The following is a 23,537-nucleotide window of genomic DNA, read 5'->3' on the forward strand; positions in this document are numbered from 1 at the left end:
ACTTTGTGTCAGAATGGTCAAAAACTTGGCAACTCCAAATCTCAACCAGCAAATGCTTTGTCTTACACATTGGAAAAAAGAATCCAAACACTAAATACAAACTCGATGGACATTACCTTACAGATGACCCCCACCCTGTCAAAGACCTTGGAGTTTTCATATCTAATGATCTAAGTGCCAAAGCCCACTGCAACTACATAGCAAAAAAGGCCTTAAGAGTTGTAAACCTAATCTTGTGTAGCTTCTTCTCCAGAAGCACTACACTGCTAACCAGAGCTTATAAAACATTTGCTAGACCAATTCTTGAATACAGTTCGCCTGTTTGGAACCCATACCACATTTCAGACATCAATACAATTGAACGTGTCCAGAAATATTTTACAAGAAGAGTTCTCCACTTCTCTGAATAAAACAAAATACCTTATACCACCAGAGTTGAAATCTTGAATTTAAAAAACATAGAACTCCACAGCCTTCGACAGGACCTGTGTTTAACTCATAGAATCATTTATTGCAATGTCCTTCCTGTTGAAGACTACTTCAGCTTCAGTCATAACAATACAAGAGCAAACAATAGATTTAAACTCAATGTTAACTGCTTCAATCTTGATTGCAGAAAATATGACTTCTGTAACAGAGTTGTTAATGCTTGGAACACACTACCTGACTCTATGGTCTCTTCTCAAACTCCCCAAAGCTTTAACCAAAAACTGTCTACTATTGACTTCACCCCATTTCTAAGAGGTCCGTAAGGGGCGTGCATAAGAGCACAAACGTGCCTACCATTCCTATCCTATTGTTTTCTTTCATTATATCCAATTAATATAGTTATTGCACGCTTATGCTTATATATATGCTTATATATTATATAGTTACTTTCATGCTTATGCTTATATATACTGTTGTGACAAAATAAATAAATAAATAAATAAAAAAAGTTACTTTTTTATCACTGTTGTAACTGCAATCGCTGTCAAGGCAGGCATTAAATAAGGACTATCTGTGGTTGTATGCTCATATTTTATGTATTATTGGTACAAACATGAGGCTGTTATTCAGTGGCAAAATCAGAAAAACTAGAATTTCCTCCCAGAACTTTGTTACAAGCATAGTAAGGACAGAAGCTCATTGTTACATGACCTTCTTTAGCTAGCATAGGTTTTTATTCCCACACAGTGTGGGATATGAGTCATTGAATTATGAGAAAAAAAAGCCTCAAAGCCTGTGATTTCTGGTTATTAGTCCAGGAAGCTGAAGAGGAAAGGCACTCAGACCTCTGATATACAATTGCTGGTTTCATCACAGAATTTTATTGATAGGCACACAAGATAGAAAGAACAGCATGAATAAAGATTTAATCAAGTATCATCATATATAGATGATAGCTCCAGACCAGTGGTGGGTTTCAAATTTTTTTTACTACCAATTCTGTGTGTGTGGCTTGGTGGGCATGGCAGGGGAAGAATACTGTAAAATCTCCATTCCCACCCACTCCAGGGGAAGGTTACTGCAAAATCTCCATTTCCTCCAAATCAGCTGGGACTTCGGAGGCAGAGAATAGATGGGGGTGGAGTCAGTTAGAATTTTTATTACCGGTTCTCCGAACTACTCAAAATGTCCACTATTGGTTCTCCAGAACTGGTCAGAACCTGCTGAAACCCACCTCTGCTCCAGACCTGTGGATAGGTATCCCAATGTCTTCATAATAGATATTAAACAGGAGAGATGACTAAATCAAACCACAGTGGAGTAACCAAGACTTCATTGCACTCATGATTGGTTTAGCTCAACGGTCTTCAACCTTAAACCCTCAAAGAGCCATTTGGACCCATTTCACACAGGAAAGAAAATACTGGGAGCCACAAAACCTGAGTTGGCATGGCCAACTCAATGCCACTCCCATTCTGTCACATGATCCCCCCAGCCACGCCTACCCAGATTTTGTGGCTCCTGGTGTTTTCTGTGGAAAATGGGTCTCTCTCTCTTCTCTCCCTTCCTCTCTCTCTCTCTCTCTCTCTCTCTCTCCCCTTCTGTCTCATTTGTTTCCCTCTCTTTTCCCCTCTTCCTTCCTTCCTTCCTTCCTTCCTTCCTTCTTTCTTTCTTTCTTTCTTTCTTTCTTTCTTTCTCTCTCTCTCTCTCTCTTTCTTTCTCTGTTGGTCTTTCTGTCTTTCTTTCTCCCTTTCTCTCCTCCTTCTCTCTCATTTGTTTCTCTCTTTTCCCTCTCTCTCATTCTCTCTCCATCTTTTTCTCATTTCTCTCTCTCTCTCTCTCTCTCCCCTTTTCTCTCTCTCAATTTTTCTCTTTCTCTTCCTCTCATTTTTATCTCTTTTCCCTTCTTTTCTTTCTTTCTTTCTTTCTTTCTTTCTTTCTTTCTTTCTTTCTTTCTTTCTTTCTTTCTTTCTTTCCTTCCTTCCTTCCTTCTTTCCTTCCTTTCTCTCTCTCTCTCTCTTTCTCTCTTTCTCCCTTTCTCTCCTCCTTCTCTCTCATTTGTTTCCCTCTCTTTTCCCTTTCTCTTATTCTCTCCCTCCAGCGCTCTTTCATTTCTTGCTCAGGTGTGTAGCCAGCCACGATGTGCAGGATAGCCAGAGCTCTTCCCTCCCTACATCCAGTGATTCCCCATTCCCCTTCTTCCTGAGCCAAAATGAAGGTGACCACGGCTGGCACTGAGCTGCCTGTGAAGGATGTGGAATTGCAAAAAGCAGCCAGTTGTGGCCAGTGCGGAGAAAACTCTAGGGGTGCTTCAGCTGCACGGCTCTGTGGAGAGGCTCACACCTTCTCAGGGTGGAGAGTAGGTTGCACAATTGGTTTGGCAGGGAGCCACAGGAGAAGGGTCAAAGAGTCGCAATGGTGCAGTAGTTAGAATGCAGTACTGCAGGCTACTTCTGCTGTCTGCCAACTGCCTGCAGTTTGGTAGATCGATTCTCACTGGTTGAAGGTTGACTCAGCCTTCTATTCTTCTAAGGCTGGAAAAATAAAGACCCAGATTGTTGGGTGGGTACAGGGTCTCCTGCTGAAGGAGGAGTTGGACTAGAAGGCCTCCAAGGTCTTTCCAACTCAGTTATTCTATGTTATTATACTAAATACCTGATCTTGCTTAATCCAGCAACCATTCTGATAAAATAAATTAACAAAGGACCGCAGCCTTAGCCAATAATCTAGCTTCTTCAAAACTATTTGGAAAATAAGAGTTGCTTTAATTGCTTTCCTTTTCCTGGGTGATCTACTTCTTTATAATTCACCAGTGAATAAGAAAAGCAAGAATTTACATTCTGCTTCTAAATATCAAGGGCACACATCTTTTATCATTTGAATAAAATATCTCGAGGTATTTACAAATAGTAAACATTGCTTTTATTGTTATGATACATCAGAATGAAATTTTACAATGATAGATATACTTTGTTCCAGGAGGAGCATAAAATAACATATAAGGAAAAATATCCAGTAGTAATACAGTAACAAACAAAATCACCTATTAAAATAAGTTAAAGAAGAGAAAGAAAGGGATGGAATTAAATACAATAATTAAAGAAAATTATAGATTACAAATTTTACAGTAAACTGATTCCAGTTAAATCCAGTAGCTTCTGACAGCAGTAGCTATAGCAAAGTCATTCCTTTCCTGAAAAATTCACTTAGTAAAAGAAGACTTGGAGGTTTTCGTTTTAGTTCAGGAGTAGTACAATTTTGCATTTTGGTCTCTTCAACAAGGCCAGGAAGCACCCTTCTGGAGACTTCACAAATCTTCTTCCAGTGAATGCCAGGTTGGTGAGCCAGTTGATCAAAGGTTCTCACTTTTGCAGCCAATCAGACATTGAGATGATGTCCAAAATCAGGACACAAACTAGGAACACCCTCTTCTTTTATGAATTTATATTGATAGGAGTGTTACCTATAGGTCAGTGTTGTCAAACAAGTTTCAAATCAGAACCCACTGCATAGCTGAGCGCTGAAGAAAACAAAACATGGACAAAACATTCCACCCTTCATTTATTTATTTATTTATTTATTTTGTCACAACAATATATGTAGGTATCATATATATATGAAGAAGAAAAGAAAAACAATAGGACAGGAACGGTAGGCACATTTGTGCGCTTATGCACACCCCTTATGGTCCTCTTAGGAATGGGGTGAGGTCAATAGTAGAAAGTTTTTGGTTAAAGCTTTTAGGATTATGGTGGACATTACAGCATTTTCACTATTTTAAAGATACATGTCTTTTCATAGTGATCTCAGAGATTATTTAGAAACAGAGTTTCTTGAATCAAGTCTGTATGGCAGCCCAATATTGTTGTTCTCTTTGCTGGCAGGTTAAATGATGTTGGAAATACATTTTGGTGGGCAAAGTAGAAACTCTTTTGTGGGGAAGGAAGAGCAACAACATGCCACATGATATTAGGAGAAGGAAGAGTAGTGCCATAGTCAGTAATCACAGCAGGAAAGGGAAAAGACAGTTTAGCACTGGCAGGAGGCCTTCAAAGATTTTGGAAAGCTCATCTCAAGCCACCTCTGGATTTGTTAGTATGCAATTCTTATCAGGATTCCCAGTGAAAGCTGAGGGAATGGGCAGCCTAATTACCATTCTTGTAGTAAGCCACATGACTTAAATCATATTGTTATTGCTTTAACACTAATTAGAACTTGAATGCTTTTGTTGTGGTATTAATATGATAATACAATAACAATAATACTGAACATCATCTTCTTTATCAACTCTCCACGTTAACATTCCCTCTTTTTATATCTCCTCTTTTCTAACTCCTGTTTCTGTTGCCTAGCTATTAATAAAATATGTCCCATATTAAGAAATATTCAGTTTCTTCTTTATCCTTCATAGTAAGGTTAGTCTATCCACATGTGTATTATGATTGTTTAAAAATAACTGTACCCAGACCACACACTGTTTGACGAAAACTGAATGTTATACAAATAAAACAAGTAAAACATAAAAAGAAAAGAAAAAAAAGAACTTTAATGCTGATCTGCCTCCAGTTTGGAGAATGTATAGATTTCTATGCAGAGCTGCACCAGCAGCATTTTGTGTGAAAAAGATTTCACCTGGAGAGATAGGTAAGCTGAAGGAGGAACATCTAAATACCTCAGAAGAAGATCAATTTGACAGATATCAGAAAAAACGCGAGAAGAGGGGAATTGTGGCCTACACTATTACTTTCACGTGTGCACTCTGAAAAGTTTATGTGGGGTATGTGCAGTTGGATCCAATCAGCATAGTGTGCTACTGAAGTGTAGACACCAGGCACACCGGCTAGGCCGCAGCCTAACCCCCAGCTCACAATCCCAGCCAAGAGCCAATTTTCACTTCCATCACATTGGCAAACCATAGGTCCTCCAGAATCACCCTGGAAAGAGAAAGATGTATGTTATCACATGTTTATAGGAAGGCTGATTCATTCCGATACTGACAAACTGAGAAGTATTTATTCCTTTAAATAAACAGCTCAAGTTTAGCCTCGGAATCTTCAGTAATTGCCTTTTCACCAAACATACTTATCACAGTTTTTGGGTTAATGCAATATATTGATGGATAATTCAGTAGAATCGGTCTGGATTTGCACTGTACACTAAGTCCTACACTAAATCCTCAAAAGTCAACCATATTTAACACTGTTAATAAATAGCAGGATGCTAACTGACCAGCAAAACATAAGCAGAGCCATGCAAGATAATAACACTTCTTTTGCTATGTCATGAGACTAATCAATGGTATCAAAAAAATTAATACTGCTTCTAAGATGGTAAATACTGCTGCATCTATGTTGATCATTTTAAACATAGGAGTGCTCTAAATCCCATGTTTACTTTTGACTTCTAAATGAACATATATACACTATCCTTTCCTTAGATGAATGGCAGCTAGGGTTGTGCACATGGGTGGGTTCTCCTTACCTTTACTACTAGTTCGCAATGGGGGTGCGTGTGCTTGCTTAGCTTGTGCATTTCTGCGCATAGTTACAACTGAGTGGCTGGGCAGAGCCTCCCACCAGTTTTACTACCAGTTCACAAGAACTGGACTAAACTGGTGGCAACCCATCTCTGATTGTGCAGCAGTTTGAACTCAGCCTCCCAACTTTGGGGCATTTAGGAATATGAAATTAGCCTTACTCACAACATCTTAAAGCAGTCTCATCTTTTCCCAGGTCTGAAAGCTGGGAAATTTAGCTGTTCTAGGTCCTCTGAAACTCATATCCAAAATGAAATCCAAAGTGCTACACACAGTTATATTGAGAGCTGTATGAATTTATTACTATTCCTTAAATCCTCTTCAGAACTAGTCAAAAGAAGCAGCTATAGGACATCCCTCCAATTGTTTTGGACTTTAAATCTGATTAGGGATTTATAGGAATATGAATTCATAGGAAATCATTTCTAAAATGTTTGGAAAACAACAAGTTGAGTCAGTAATGCATTTTAATGAGAAATGAGCCACGGTGGCACAGTGGTTAGAGTGCAGTACTGCAGGCTACTTCTGCTGCCTGCCAGCTGCCTGCAATTTTGCAGTTCAAATCTCACCAAGCTCAAGGTTGACTCAGCTTTCCATCCTTCTGAGGTGGGTAAAATGAAAATCCAGATTGTTGGGGGCAATATGCTGACTCTGTAAACCACTTAGAGAGGGTTTGAAGTACTGTAAAGTGGTGTATAAGTCTAAGTGCTATTTCTATTTTTATTTTAAAAGTTTGATCTATTTGCACATGGCTGAGCAATTTTGATCTTATAGTTGGATATATTATTTTGCCCCATATTTTTTATAATTACTGGAGATGGCAGATCAGAAAATGTTTGGCCTAATTTTTTAATACTTTTTCAAGTTTTGTGTAGCAGTTTCATTAAGTTTCTGAGAGGCTTAGCTCCTCTGTTTTTTATCTTAGCAGCAATTACCTCACTGATTGACAATCCCCAAGAAGCTTCCCATTAAATTTCAGGAGTTGAATCTTGAGGAGCTTTTCTGGACACTATCTAAAGCCTCTTGCTGATGATTGCCCATATCTATCTTGGGAGTTTGAAGAACACTGAACACATACTTCCCTGAGTGAAGGAAACTCTGGGAGAACTCTGTATCCTTTATGAGCAGGTTCATAAGTTTTGCATGTCAACATTGATAGGGTTGGTACAACAAACTTAAATTGATTAATTCTCATTGCTCAACACAAGGAACCATAAACTAACATTAAGAGTTAATATTCTATACTTCATCAGGTCCTTAGCAACCCAATCTACCCAATCAAGATTAAAACTAATCCAGTTCAATACATTAAATAAGTTAAATGCCTACAGTTTTAACTGTCTTGTGTCATAGAAACTTAGCTATGTTTTAGAGCACCATACCTGGCAGGAATCTTTATCCCCTTTTAAGCTACCCGCACAGATCATACCAGCCCTGATAGGGGAACGGGGCAATATTGTAGTATTGACCAGGTTGTAGACATAGTTGCATAAATCTGTATTGATGATAGACACTTCCACTTCTTGAAGGGTTTGTGGAGGCTTCAGTTCCACTGTAAAAAAGGAAGGTGTTGCGTTATAAAATGCAGAGAACAAGTAACTGAGTTTATGTTGACTGCAACTTTCTCGCCAAATCTTCAGCATTCCTCAACTTCATTTTAAAGAACAAATTTAATTTTTCTTGTTGCGATTTGACAGACTCACTAATCAGATTGATGATTTTAGAAAAGTAAATATAAGTGTTGTGGCAGACCTGACCCACTCTGATCCCTTAGGAAAGACAGATCATGTCTTTTTATTTTTATTTTTATTTTTATTTTTATTTATTTATTTATTTATTTATTTATTTATTTATTTATTTATTTATATTTATATTTATATTTATATTTACATTTATATTTATATTTACATTTACATTTACATTTACTTTTATTTTTATTTTTATTTTTATTTTTATTATCATGTTTTTAGGAAAGACAGACATGTTAATAGCGGCGTTCCCCAAGGCAGTGTTCTTGGACCAACACTCTTCATATTATACATTAATGATCTCTGTGACCATATTAAAAGCAATTGTATTTTCTTCGCTGACGATGTCAAACTATTTAACACTACCAAAAATACAGCTACCCTTCAAAAAGACCTTGACTTTGTGTCAGAATGGTCAAAAACTTGGCAACTCCAAATCTCAACCAGCAAATGCTCTGTCTTACACATTGGAAAAAAGAATCTAAACAGTAAATACAAACTTGATGGACATTACCTTGCAGATGACCCCCACCCTGTTAAAGACCTTGGAGTTTTCATATCCAATGATCTAAGTGCCAAAGCCCACTTCAACTACATCGCAAAAAAGGCTTTAAGAGTTGTAAACCTAATCTTACGTAGCTTCTTCTCCAGAAACACTACACTGCTAACTAGAGCTTATAAAACATTTGCTAGACCAATTCTTGAATACAGCTCGCCTGTCTGGAACCCTCACCACATTTCAGACATCAATACAACTGAACGTGTCCAGAAATATTTTACAAGAAGAGTTCTCCACTCCTCTGAATAAAACAAAATACCTTATGCCACCAGACTTGAAATCTTGAATTTAGAAAACATAGAACTCCGTCGCCTTCGACAGGACCTGTGTTTAACTCATAGAATCATTTATTGCAATGTCCTTCCTGTTAAAGACTACTTCAGCTTTAATCATAACAATACAAGAGCAAACAATAGATTTAAACTCAATGTTAACTGCTTCAATCTTGATTGCAGAAAATATGACTTCTATAACAGAGTTGTTAATGCTTGGAACACACTACCTGACTCTATGGTCTCTTCTCAAACTCCCCAAAGCTTTAACCAAAAACTGTCTACTATTGACCTCACCCCATTCCTAAGAGGTCTGTAAGGGGTGTGCATAAGAGCACAAACGTGCCTACCGTTCCTGTCCTATTGTTTCCTTTCATTATATCCAATTAATATAGTTATTACATACTTATGCTCATATATATGCTTATATATTATATAGTTATTTTCATGCTTATGCTTATATATACTGTTGTGACAAAATAAATAAAAAAAAATCTTTGACTTCAATTGGTTGAAGTGATAGGTTCTTTTATTAAAAGATGCTGGCTGCAGTAAAGTCAGGCTATCAAGGAACTGAATGACTACAGACCAGTTGCTCTAACATCTGTAGTCATGAAAATCTTTGAAAGGTTAGTGCTGTCCCTCTTGAAAACCATCACGGATCCACTGTTAGACCCTTTGCAATTTGCATACCGAGCAAATAGATCAATGGATGATGATGTTAATGTGGCTCTGCACTACATCCTTCAACATCCTGAATCTCCAAAGACCTATGCAAGGGTCCTCTTTGTAGACTTTAGCTCAGCATTCAATACCATCATTCCAGACACTCTTCTAACTAAGCTAAGCCAGCTAGAGGTACCTGAACACACTTGTAAGTAGAACATAAGCTTCCTAACAAACAGGAAGCAGCAGGTGAAGCTAGCAGAATCACATCAGATACCTCTACAATTAGCACAGCCCCCTCCCCCAAGGCTGTGTGCTGTCTCCCCTTCTCTTCTCTCTGTATACTAATGACTGAATCTCTAACAATCCATCTGTTAAACTACTGAAGTTCACAGATGACATAACAGTGATCAGTCTTATTTGAGGCAATGATGAATCCGCATACAGATGTGAGGTTGAACAACTAGCCTCGTGGTGCGACCAGAACAATCTGGAACTGAACACACTCAAAACCGTAGAAATGGTAGTAGAACTTAGGAGAAACCCTTCCATACTTCCAACTCTTACAATACTAGAAAACAAGTATCAACAGTAGAGACATTCAACTTTCTACGTTCTATCATTTCGCAACCCTAAAATGGACACCTAACATCAAAAACATCATCAAAAAACACAACAAAGAATGTTCTTTCTGTGCTAACTCAGAAAGCTCAAACTGCCCAAGAAGCTACCTATATGATCCTATAGAGAAATTATTGAGTCTGTCATCTGCACCTTAATAACTGTCTGGTTAGGTTCTGCAACCCAACAAGACAGACACAGACTTCAGAGGATAATTAGAACTGCAGAAAAAATAATTGCTACCAACCACCAACCAGCCTTCCATTGAGGATCTGAATACTGCATGAGTCAAAAAGAGGGGTGTGAAATTATTTACAGACCCCTCAATCCTAGACATAAATTGCTTCAACTCCTACCCTCAAAACGATGTTACAGAGCACTGCACACCAGAACAAATAGACACAAGAACAGTTTCTCCCTGAACACCATCACTCTGCTAAACAAATAATTCCCTCAACACTGTCAAACTATTTAGTAAGTCTTCACTATTATTAATCTTCTCATCTTTCCACCCATCTCCTTCCACTTATGACTGTATGACTGTAACTTTGTTGCTGGTATCCTTATGATTTATATTGATTGTTTCCTAATATGATTTGATTACTTATTTGTACCTTATGACTATCATTAAGTGTTGTACCTTTTGATTCTTGATGAACCTATCTTTTCTTTTTTTTAATTTACATTTATACCCCGCCCTTCTCCGAAGACTCAGGGCGGCTTACATTGTATAAGGCAATAGTCTCATCCTATTTGTATATTTTTTATATACAAAGTCAACTTATTGCCCCCCCAACAATCTGGGTCCTCATTTTACCTACCTTATAAAGGATGGAAGGCTGAGTCAACCTTGGGCCTTGGTGGGATTCGAGCCTGCAGTAATTGCAGGCAGCTATGTTTTAATAATAGGCTTCTTATAGCCTGAGCCACACCGCAGCTATGTACACTGAGAGCATATACACCAAGAAAAATTCCTTATGTGTCCAATCACACTTGGTCGATAAAGAATTTTATTCTATTCTATTCTATTCTATTCTATTCTATTCTATTCTATTCTATTCTATTCTATTCTATTCTATTCTATTCTATTCTATTCTATTCATCAGTCTCTGTGAAGAACCTTAATTAATTAAAACTGAAGATTTGAAACTTGGTGTGATCCAGTTCAAATCTACACATTAAAGTTCGGGAGCAAACCGATTCAATTTGGACCTCTGGAAAGATTAAAAAACACTTGGAAATCACCTAATTAGCCTTGCTGCTTCCAATCAGGTCCCAGATGTCTTTTGCAATTTTGCTTAGATGGGATGACTCAACTGATCTTTCTGGAATCAAAAACCCCTTCAGATATTTTAGTGCTATTTTCTGCCATTGGAAAAAAGGGCTCCATTTGATGTCTGGGACCTGACTCAGATTAATGTTTGCTGCTGCTATTTGGATTTTGTCTGCTTCTTAATCGATTCCAGGTTAAAAATTAGTAGCAGATGTGGACGCTCGGCCTTCTGCAGAGGCATCCCAGATCTGGAGCTTTCCTGAGCTTGGGAGGGAGCCCTCACCCTCAAGCCTCCAGTATCATTACTAGGGCTTTCCGGGGGGCTCTACCTCAGCTCAGTTGCTCACCTCTTCCTCTTTGCCCGGGGTAGAGGTTTCCGAGCCAACAGACAGCTGATTTGCGCTGTCTGAGCGGCTCTACAGATCGCGGGGCTGGCGGCGCCACAGGAAGTCGCTATTATGGATTTGAGTGGCAATAGGTTCCACTAGCTACTGCTACTATCCTGATCTTGCTGCTAATTCTTGAACGTTAAAAAAAACACCTTAAGAAAAAGAAGAATCCTATTACTTTTAAGTGAGCCAAAGTGATTTTTAAACCCACACAATGCTCCACTTTGCTTTCTTCATCCTTGCCCCAACCTGATCTCATCCCAATTTAAATCCTACATCATTTTCAGATACTCCATGCTTCTAAAGAAAGTTTATGCCATTTAATAACATTTACTACCCTGTTTTCCTGAAAATAAGACCTCCCTGGATAATAAGCCCAATCAGGCTTTTGAATGCATGCACTAAGATAAGCCCCCCCCGAATATAAGCCATCCCTGAAAACATTTAACTGAATGTACAGCCGGTCTCTACCATTTCCTCTGGTTAGAGTTAGGGAGACACAGCTGGAAATCAGGTGAGATGGCAAGAGGAGCCTTGCCTTGCTCCACACACCCAAAATAATGAGATCTCCTCGAAAATAAGCTAAGCACTTATTTCAGGGTTCAAATTTTTTTTGGGGGAAACACGATACATTAACAGGGTCTTTTCAGATTCCTTCTGATTTATAACTCTACTGTGTAACTTTATGCAGTTTTATACAAAACTCTATTTTGGCCTCAGTGTCAATGCAGAATGGTCTTGTTACCTCAGGTTTGTATCTGGAATGTTCTCCAGCATCTTCCTGGATTAAACTGTGTCCTGTTAGTCCTTAAAGTAACTTCAAGTTACCGTAGTGGCCAAAATTTGGAAATCTTTTGGGAAAACTATATTTTCTAAAACTACCTAATAACACCACTTTTTTTTGGAGTAGTACCAGGGATGACATGCTCCCGGTTTAGACCAGATCAGCTGATCTGGTAGCAATGGCAGTGGGTGGTTCAGAGAACAGGTAGTAAAAAAAAATGCTTTTAAAAGAAAAAAAAAGATTGTGCACCACAGCTGACCACCCCAATGCTGTTCTACTTACTCCATAACTTCTTTTGGCATGCATTGCACGCTTGCGCACCTCACATTTGGTGTGTGGTGTGCACTGAGCATATCAGCGAACCAGTAGTAAACCAGTTCAAATTTCACCACTGAGTAGTACCATAAAATTATATATCAATGGAAAGGTAATTTAATCAAGAATGTAATGCAATAACTTTTATGAAGGATTTGCTATTAAAATAGCAGTTACAGTATAAAGAAGAAAAGTGAAACAGGCAGAATTGGGTTAAGGTTAGGGCTGTTCCCAGGCCATTCCAGCAGTGATAGAGTTTCAAGATAATATGATTATCTTGAAATTCCCCTCCCCCCAAAAAATGGTATTATTAGCCATCAAATCTCAAAAATACACTTTCCCCAAAAGGTTTCCATAATTTTGGTCACTACTGTACTTTGGTGTAATAAGCAAATAAACAAATCTTTAAACATGCCAAATTTAATACCTTAAAGATCTGAAAAGATGAAAAGGTGCCAGATCAAACACACATCCCATTTTCCTCACTCACCGTTAGATTTTGTTGTTCCCCATCCAGTGACCCAGCAACTGGTATTGTCAGGGAACTTCACAGAAGACTTTGGGAGACACATAGGCAAGATGTATTTGGTGAACTCCACAGTGTTGTTTAGCTCCAGCAAAGCAATGTCATACATAGTGTCATTAGCTGTGTATTTAGGATGAGGAATAATCTGTCGGATGGCAAATTTCTCTGAGTTATTTGAAGGGTTCATGAGTTGGTGATCACCTAGCCCCACAAAAATTTCATCAAAGCCTTCAGGGAGCCTGTAAGTATTAACAATTTAGAAAATGTCAACAGCAATTTATGGATGTGGATCCATTGAGAGTACTGCAGGATTTTGACATTTAACATAACATAACATAACATAACGTAACATAACGTAACGTAACGTAACGTAACGTAACATAACGTAACGTAACGTAACATAACATAACATAACATAACATAACAACAGAGTTGGAAGGGACCTTGGAGGCCTTCTAGTCCAACCCCCTGCCCAGGCAGGAAACCCTACACAATCTCAGTCAGATGGTTATCCAACATTTTCTTAAAAATTTCCAGTGTTGGAGCATTCACAACTTCTGAAGGCAAGTTGTTCCACTTATTAATTGTTCTAACTGTCAGGAAATTTCTCCTTAGTTCTAAGTTGTTTCTTTCTTTGATCAGTTTCCACCCATTGCTTCTTGTTCTACCCTCAGGTGCTTTGGAGAACAGCCTGACTCCCTCTTCTTTGTGGCAGCCCCTGAGATATTGGAACACAGCTATCATGTCTCCCCTAGTCCTTCTTTTTATTAAACTAGACATACCCAGGTCCTGCAACCGTTCTTCATATGTTTTAGCCTCCAGTCTCCTAATCATCTTTGTTACTTTTCTCTGCACTCTTTCTAGAGTCTCAACATCTTTTGTTCAACAAATTTGTTGAACAAATTTCTGAAGTTTGCATTTTCAGAGGCACTGGATTTTGTCTGCATTTAATTTCAGCATGTTTCCTCATATCCAGCTCTGCCACATTTAAAGATGCCAACAGCAATATTTATTCATTTGTATACTATTTCCATAAGTGCTGGTTCAGGATTATATGGTGTCCCTAGGCCACATTGACTGAAGGCTTCACTTCTCACCAATGTGGAGATTTGCATTTTTAGAATAATTCATCAGAACTATTGACAATGGCACCCACAAGACAGTGCCTATTTGGCTTTAATCTAAATCCAGCTCTGATTTCCACATCGGTATTCACATTTCAAATGGGAAAGTACCTTTCATTGAAACTCTGCAGAGTAATGAAATCTTTTATTAATATTTAAGTGAAGCAGGATCTGAAGGTTTGGTCAAAAAGAAAAAGCATTGTTGTGTCCTTTTTGTACACAGGTAATTCTTGACATATGAACAGTTTTTTTAATGACCATTCAAAGTTACAATGGTACTGAAAAAAGGGACTTAGGACCATTTTTCACACTTATGACTGTGGCAGCATCCCTATGGTCATGTGATTTACATTTGGATGCTTGACAATTGACTCACATTTATGACAATTGCAATGTCCTGGGATCATGTGATCCCCTTTTGCAACCTTCTGACAAGCAAAGTCAATGGGGAAGCCAGATTCACTCAACAGTCACACTACTAACTTAAGAACTGCACTGATTCACTTAATAAATGTGGCAAGAAAACTCCTAAATAGAATAGAATAGAATTTTTATTGGCCAAGTGTGATTGGACACACAAGGAATTTGTTTTGTTGCATATGCTCTCAGTGTACATAAAAGAAAAGAAAAAGAAAAAAAATACCTTCATCAAAGGTACAACATTTACAACACAAATGATGGTCATAGCAATTTAACCCTTAATGAAAGCAACAAAAAGTTACAGTCATACAGTCATAAGTGGAAAGAGATTGGTGATGAAAATGATGAGAAGATTAATAGTAGTGTAGATTTAGTAAATAGTTTGACATTGTTGAGGGAGTTATTTGTTTAGCAGAGTGATGGCCTTCGGGAAAAAAACTGTTCTTGTTTCTAGTTGTTCTGGTGTGCAATGCTCTATAGCGTCGTTTTGATGGTAGGAGTTGAAACAGTTGAAACAGCTGAGGAATTGAAAAATGGGGCAAAACTCACTTAAATTTCTCACTTAGCAACATATTTTTTTGGCTCTATTAGGGTCATTTATGTGGACTACTTGATAATAGGACTACTTATATGTATCCTTATTTGTGATGTAAGGACAAAAAAAATTGGCAGTAGAATGGCCTTGACACAATGCCATTTTCTTCATTTGACTCCTTTGTGACTATTTCTGAAAGACAAAATAGTCTGTACTGTGGATGTGGTAGTTTCCGGAGGCAGAAGAATAGAAGAGAAAGAACTGGAGATCACTAAATCACTAAATCCAAAGATCTGCAAATAGAAATAGAACGACTGGCAAAAGAAAGCAAAGGTAGTACCAATAGAAACAGCCACCTTGTGTGCAATCTAAAAGCATCTGGAGCAGGGGCGGGTTTCAAAAACCATCTCTAGAGGTTCGCTTGAGATCATGTGTGCGCTCGCGCAATGCTTCTGTGCATGCACAGAAGCATCAACCAGGTGAATGGAGCTTCCCACCACTGCTGCTATTGGTTTGCACGATACGGTGCGAACCAGTAGCAACCCACCACTGATCTGGAAGACTATTTGAATACTACTGGCATTGACAAAATAACCATTAGTCAATTGCAAAAAGGCAGCTTTACTTCTTCTATATCTTGCAACAATACCTTTAACACCATAAAATAACATCTGCCTATTCCATGTCCTTAGGAAAGACTTGATAGGTGGATAAAAATGCCAAATCCAGTATAAATATCTAACTAGGCAACCAGGCACAATAATGCTGTTTCCTGGAAACTCTAGTTTATTAAAAAGAACAGCATCATAATAATAGTCCGCTATCTATTTTTCTCACTTAATTTTACACTCCAGTAACTTACCAGGCGAAGCAATGAGCAGCTGTCAGCACCCAATTCTTGTCTATGAGAGTTCCACCACAAAAAGTTGTGTTAAATACTGAAAGGCCCACTTGCCAGGGCCATGACCCCTCAGAGGCTGGTTGGCCTCCAACAATTCTTGTAGAGATTAGTGACTTCTTACAACCTGGCAAGAAAGAACAGAACAGAAGAGATGAGGGAGAAAAAGAATGAGAGGGAGGAGGAGTTTGGTGTAATGGTTAAGGCACCAGGCTACAAACTGGGAGACTATGAGTTCTAGTTGTATCTTAGACATGAAGCTACTGTATCACCTTGGTCAGTCATTGTCTTTCAACCATTTTCAAAATCTTGCCTGAACAGTACAGGGACTAATCCAGGCAGTTGACTGGAGTCAACCCTGACTTGAAAAGGAACAAAAAAAATTGTTTTAGATTTTGGATTATAACAAAAGGGAACTTTCCCCCATATTTCTGAAGCTCAACAACTGAAACCCTGCAAGAAACAAACTCTCACTTTTGAAATGAATTTGTATATGACTTTCAGAAGAAAGTTTCCAATGATTTTGTGTCTCCTGAGAAACAAGTTAATATTTAACATGCATATCTATATATCTTGTCAACTCAGTATCAGATCCAGTCCTGTATTTAGATCAGCAATTCATGACAATTTTGATCCAGTCCCAAGGAAAAGCCTGGTTTCTTTTTTAACATGTAAGAGGATAACTCAACCATGGTCAAATAATGAATTACTTGTCAAGGAACAAAGCATTATAAGTCATTATAAGATAGCCTTTGTTGTCATTTTTTCTATGTACATATTAAAAATAAAATTCTGATGCCCACTGTAAAAAGCACACACACAAACACACATTGTCCTGGATAGTGCTTATACTATATGCTATATGCTACGGCCAGGATAGAAGGTACGAAACTTTCAATAATCTTTTCTGCTGTCCTTACCATTCTCTGCACCACCTTCCTGTCCAAAACAGTAATATTTCCAAATGAAACACTAATACAATATGAGAGGATGCTTCCAAGAGTCCCTCTGTAGAAAGTAGTAAGGACAGGGGAAGAAAGATATGCTCTTCTCATATGATGTATAAAATGCAGATCCTACCGTACCCGTTTCATAGTGTCTCGGTATTGAGTGACCAAGCTAGCCTACTCGTTATTTCATATATCTTATTTATAACATTTCTTTGTCTAACTCGTTAACAATAAGAAAGTGACAAAATGCAACCAAAGTTGCAGCAATCGTTCTGAAAATTATATTGTGCTAGAAGCAACATAACAACGTATATAAGATTTTGTAAAAGGCAAGTATGTTTCCTTTTCACCATTCAGTGCCAATTTGTGCAGAATGTTTCTAGGGAACATAGAAATTCCTACCTACTTCTGGGTCAGCAGCATCTGTTGGAAAAAGAAAAGACAAGTAACTTTAATTTTCCAAATAAGATTAAAAGAAAAGCCCAAGGAATTTTAAAAAAGGGGTAAAATGTCATAAGAGATTCTGGTTACAGTCAGTTCCGGGGTATTGTAAAAAAAAATACATCTGACAAGTTATTGCAGATAGTCAATAGGTCAGAGGTGGACCTATTTATAGCATTTCACATTTTGTTAGATGGCAAAATATGAACTTCCATATGTTGGAAAATTACTGTGAATAATTTCCAGTTCAGTTTGTTCCCAGCACACTCTCACTTGTCCCTACCTCCTTATACTAGACAGCACACCTGCCATTCAGATCGGCAGGCAAAAATATAGCTTAATGTTTATTGAAACATCAGTAAAAGTAAAATAAAATAGTTAACTAGGAAAATGGGACAGAGGGCAGGCTAAAGCACACAGAAACAAACTATATCTCTCTATATAAAGGGTACAGAACTTTCTCAAAGTCATCCAGATCAATGCTGTGGATAATTAACATAAACAGTACCATAAGGAGGGGCCTTGACTATTCTAGATTTAACTCTTTTACTGCAATAGGTATAGGACTGTGATGGAAAAAGGACCCCAAGTGACCCCTTTTCTATTTTGTGCCATGAAAGAAACAATGTGATAGATGGAGATAATGCCTCCAATACATTATTCCTTCTCAGAGCTCAACAAGGCCTGTGCTCAGTGACAAGAGGAGGACCCTGGAGGGGAGGGCAGGACAGAATGATCAAAGCAGCATTGTAACACAAGCCCTGTCCCAAAAATCTAACAGCACATAACTAATGGTTCATTGATTAGACACATTGAGCTTGTCAGCTTAGGGCCAGGGTACTTACAGGACCGCCTACTGCTACCCCACGGCACCCACCGACCCATACGCTCACACAGAGAGGGACTTCCCAGGGTGCCATCCGCCAAGCAATGTCGGCTGGCGGCCCTCAGGGGAAGGTCCTTCTCTGTGGGGGCTCCTACCCTCTGGAACAAACTTACCCCTAGCTTGCGTTAATTGCCTGACCTCCGGATCTTTCGCCGCGAGCTGAAGACGTATTTGTTTATTCGCGCGGGACTGGCTTAAATTTTAAAATTTTAATATTTTAATAGGGATTGAATTTTAATTTATATTTAATATAAATTTTAGGGTTTTTTAGGTTTAAATGTTTTAAATTTTTTTGCCAATTATATAATAAGTTTTTTAATTTCTGTTTTAGTTGTAAGTTGTCATTGTTTTATATTGGCTGTGAACCGCCCTGAGTCCTTCGGGAGAAGGGCGGTATAAAAATCTAATAAATAATAATAATAATAATAAAAAACTGACAGCCCAGGTTTGAGACCTGAACACCATGCAACAGGATGAGCTCCCATTACCTTCTCTAACTCCTGTCCACCTAGAAGTCTGAAAGCAAGCAAATAAAAGTAGATAAATAAGTAGGAAGTTAGTGTTCTGTGCAGTCATGCTGGCCACATGACCACAGAAGTATGGGCATTGCTGGCTACCTTGGCTAAGAAATGGAGATGAGCATCCCACCTAGAGTTGGACATGACTGGCTAGAGGAAGCCTTTACCTTTAGTCTCATAAAATGTTACTGAGAATGGAAATAATTGGTGCATTTTTAATGTAACTTTGTTAGCTTAATAGAGTGACTGTCTAAATATTTATTACTCTCTCTTTCCCAGTGCAATTGAATCTAAAACTATCCATTTTCATTCCATTTTTTCCCCTTGCCTGGGAAACAGTAATTGTTTTCCCACATTTCTGTTTAGAATAGATATTGACACAACATACTATGGTTTAATAGTATATGTTATATCATTTTGCTGAGGTTAATCAGGTCTAGGTTTGGTGAGTTGTGTAAATGAGGAATTTCTAGGAAGAACTGCTGTGATGAAACTGTAATGTTATTATTTTATGCATTATTAAATTTATATCCTGATCTTTTGTTTGTAGAAGTGCTCATGATACATTTCTTTATGTTCAACAATAAAATAACATGAATACAAGTATTATAACAACAATACAATTAAAATGAAGACCCTAAATTAAAATCAGGATCATTAAAATATTTAAGAATTAAAAGTATGTTAAAAGAGCAGGAGTGTCTGAGGTTGGGAGATCAAATAGTCAAGATTACAGGTATGGAAATATAATCAAAGACCCAATCTTCTTCTTCTTTTTTTTACACACATCAAGGTGTGGCTTTAATTGCACAGTTGCAGTTACCAACTCGACCTTGTGATTTTCCTTTATGCATTTCTACCACATCATGTATTTATTACTTTTCTCACACCCATCTTTATTTCCTTTGAAAGCAGTGGGGGAATTAAAAGGGTGGGATTTACACATCCTTAAATATGGCCTCCCTTAAATACTTCCCCAACATCTTTTCTCACCTTGCAATCTAGTCAGATGAAGAAACCAGACAATGAGTACAATAGATGAAAAAGTCATAGTTGTCTTCTGCTGTAAACTGAAAGGCCTCCAAAGTAGTTCCGTTCTAGTCAGTTTGGGACAATAGTTGTACTGTTTCAATCTCAATCTTTTGGTATTGGTTTAGTATTCTCTGTAATACAGAGAATAAAGGCATTAAAATCTAGAAATGTTAGTTCTTTACAGTCTCTAGATCAAGGCAGGGACTCTAAGAGACAATATGTTGATATCTGCATGGCGGCGGTGGGTACAATATAACCAAAATGAGTAGAGTCTGTCACATGTGAAAGATCAAGTCCACCTATGAAAGTTCAATTAAATTGATTTATTGCTAAAAGCCTATGCACAGAAATCTTTTCAACTAATGTGCAGTGCCTGCTTAGAGTTAGATAAGGGACAACAGCACACATGTGGGGTGGGGTGCGGTGGACTTTGTGGCTATGTAGGGATTCTAGGCTGATACCTCTTTTCACCCCTCCTCCAGACTCTGCCATTCCTTCTCCTACATAATCAGAACAAATTATGGTGAAGTTTGCAACCTTCATGGACCTAGGCTGCAGACCATCCAAATGCAAATCCTGAATCTTTTTTAGAATCCTGGCGCTATCTTTTCAATCACACGAGTGCTAGTCTCTTACATACAATTTGGATAACAATGGAAGAAACACAACAGTAAAAAAGGACAATAATCTTAGGAGAACACGTTTTCTTGGGAGAGAAAAAGGACAACCTAAAAAATAGACTTATCTGAAGATGTTCATGAGGATTAAATAAACTGTATATAACTTTGCTCCACAAAAGAAAACTCAAGAGCAAAACCAAGAAAATAAATAATTAAATGACATAAATCTGAAGACAGCTATCTGCAATAAAGGACAGAGGTTTATAAAAAGAAGGACATATGATCCCTGTATTTATATCCTACTTTTTCTATAAGAGCTCAAGATGATACAGCTTGTCATTCTTAAACCAATTTCTTTCCATAAGCATTTGGAAAAACTGTTGCTTTCAGATCAATCTGGTTTTTGCCAGAGTTACTACAGTATCTCAAATAGATGTCCTCTATTGTTAATTTTAGCGGTGTGATTTAAGGCTTTGAGTGGGTTGTTACCACCACTATTCAGCTTTGCATTTTGCATTTTCGTTATCTCTGACTGGTGGTTATTTATCCTTTTCTTAAATGACTCCAGCAAAAAACAGCTCCTGACTCCTGACTCAGCTCCTGACTCTCTTACCATAATTAAATAATTAAAAGTTCTTTTTGAGATTTAAGTGAAACCTACTTACCATTTTTTCTTACCATTTTTATCTGTTGGTTCCACGTTCTATCGTCTGGAGCAATAGCAAACAATTTTGTTCCACTTTGTTGTATGTGATAACTTTTCAGTTATTTGATGGCCATTTTCATGGACCCCATTCCTTTTGTTTTTTCGAGTATAAACATATCCAGATCTTATGACTTTTCTCATCAACCTTTGGTGCCTTGGATAAGGCATATTGTATATTGTCTAATTATTCTAACTTGTTAATTAAATATATAGCTCAATTACTGAATTAACTCTTTTCAGGATTTTCACAACACATTGGGTGTATTATCTAATTTCTACTAATCTTGCCAATATCTAAATCTGTGGTCAAAAATTAACAAATCGTTCTTTTGGAAGAGGGGATATATTTTCAGCGGATGAACTCTTTCTTTTGTAACGTACCTCAGTTTTCATACAATTTTTTCTTCCTTTTCTGAATCAGAAACATGTACTATACATCCTCATACACAAAGATAGAATAGCAGTAAAATGTAGTCCTCTTTCTGGAATAAGTTTTCCAAACCCTTTGTTTAAATATTCCCTCTTGAACTGATGTTACTGGGAAGGATTAGATTCACATGCTGAAGCTACTTTTAAAGGAAGAAAATCAATGACTATTGATCCCATCTAATGACTATTTTGCTTCTTTGGACCTCTCACTATTCTTTAACAATGTCACTCTACTTACCTGCTTCTTTCAGGATCTAGTGGAAATGAAGATATTGCCAGTGATTTGCTCTGGGTTATAAATACCCAGAATCGCCAGTAGATACCAAAACTTATGGTAGCGTTACGTTACTCATCCTAAAAACACTACCCTCTTGTTTTGAACAATGAGATAACATATTTTAATATTGTTCAACTGGCTCAACATTGGAGATTTATTCTTCACAGCTGAATTAATGTGCTTTCCACCATTTCTTGACTTGACAGAAAAATATGCAGGCATAAACTGTGCTGCCCTGATGGCCGAAACCTAATCTGCCTTTGAATTGTGACAAATTAAGGAAAATCCTGTGTAAAACAACGATAGCGGAATATCATTTTGAGAAGAAAGTCATAGCTACTGTCATATTTTTTTCCCTTCACATTAACTTCACACTTTAGTATTTGGTGACACTATATTTGTAGAACTCTGACCAGGAAGGATCATGAAATAAGGGATTATTAAAATTATAGCTTTCTCCTTTGATTCTGAGGTACACAACTTCCCTTTGTGAAGGGTAATAAGGTTAATATAGGTAATAGACTTGAGAAATTATATGGATAGAAAATGAAGATGATGTTTTAGTTTGCTCATGAATGCTTTTTAAATATTTGATATGACTATAAATAAATGTTAGATTAGGATTAGGAAGAATATAAAAGAACTCTTGTTGAAGCCAGTTTAGCTCTCTGAAATGGACAATCCTTGCTTATGGTTCAGATGGCTTAAAAAGATGTTTCTTTCCTACTCAAGGTTCAGAAAATTCTATTAAATAATGTGCAAGCTTTGACATGAAATGTGTTAGTTACTCATCTGAATTCTTTGCCATGCTAAACTAACAATAGAATCTTTGGATATTGTTTTTGTCTGTAAAATAAAACTATACTTTTTCCCTCAGAGACTGATTTAAAGAAAAATGCTATGTATTTAATATTCCAGAGCATCATGTTCTCTGGGAAGACAATATGCTTTAAACATTAAGTATTTTGATGAAAAAATTGCCAAAGTAAAACAAAGCAGAATTTTTATTACAGAGAGATCACTCATTGGACCTGGTTACTCTAGACTGGAAAGTAAAGAAGAAATGAATTTTGGAAGAAGGCAGTGACAAATAATTTCTCCATAGTTGCCGAGAAAAGTACCCCCAGATCCTTCCATAAAATCACAAGATTACACTTAATTTAAAGGAGACTTTACTTTGTTCACATTCACTGAAATTAAAACAGAAAATAGTGAACTCACATTTTACTATTTGAAGGAACGCATTCTCCGATATGTATCTACTGTGACCTCCTCCAGATCTCCCCAACCCAAAGGGAGATGAATTAGGTCTCTACTAGGGAAAAACCTTTTTCTATGGTTGTACTTTAATTATGGAATTTCCAGAGAGGATCAACAAACCCATTTTAAAATATTTTTTTAACCAAACAAAGTCCTTTTTATTTTCTCAAGTTTTGTAGAGATGCTGGAACAGATTGCATGATATTTGGTGGGAACCAGACCCAGGATCCTGGAAGGACAAGTTTGGTAAAGTTACTACTATGCATATTACAGTATGCTTTGTATGAATCCCCTGGAAAGAAAGAGGGGTTCTAATAAAGATG

General features: G+C 37.5%; 1 protein-coding gene across 1 annotated transcript; it reads right to left on the reverse strand.

The window, feature by feature from the left end:
* Positions 1-3,860: 3,860 nt before the first annotated feature.
* On the reverse strand, positions 3,861-20,465 carry LOC131198093 (serine protease 27-like). Its single transcript, XM_058182603.1, has 7 exons — positions 20,384-20,465; positions 17,448-17,468; positions 16,060-16,222; positions 13,083-13,357; positions 7,348-7,517; positions 5,166-5,363; positions 3,861-3,949 (listed from the first exon to the last, which is right to left on the reverse strand). The coding sequence occupies exons 1-7, from the start codon at positions 20,463-20,465 to the stop codon at positions 3,920-3,922; spliced, it is 939 nt and encodes a 312-aa protein (XP_058038586.1). The 3' UTR covers positions 3,861-3,919.
* Positions 20,466-23,537: the final 3,072 nt, after the last annotated feature.

This window comes from Ahaetulla prasina, chromosome 4 (assembly GCF_028640845.1).
Source record: "Ahaetulla prasina isolate Xishuangbanna chromosome 4, ASM2864084v1, whole genome shotgun sequence".
NCBI lineage: Eukaryota > Metazoa > Chordata > Lepidosauria > Squamata > Colubridae > Ahaetulla > Ahaetulla prasina.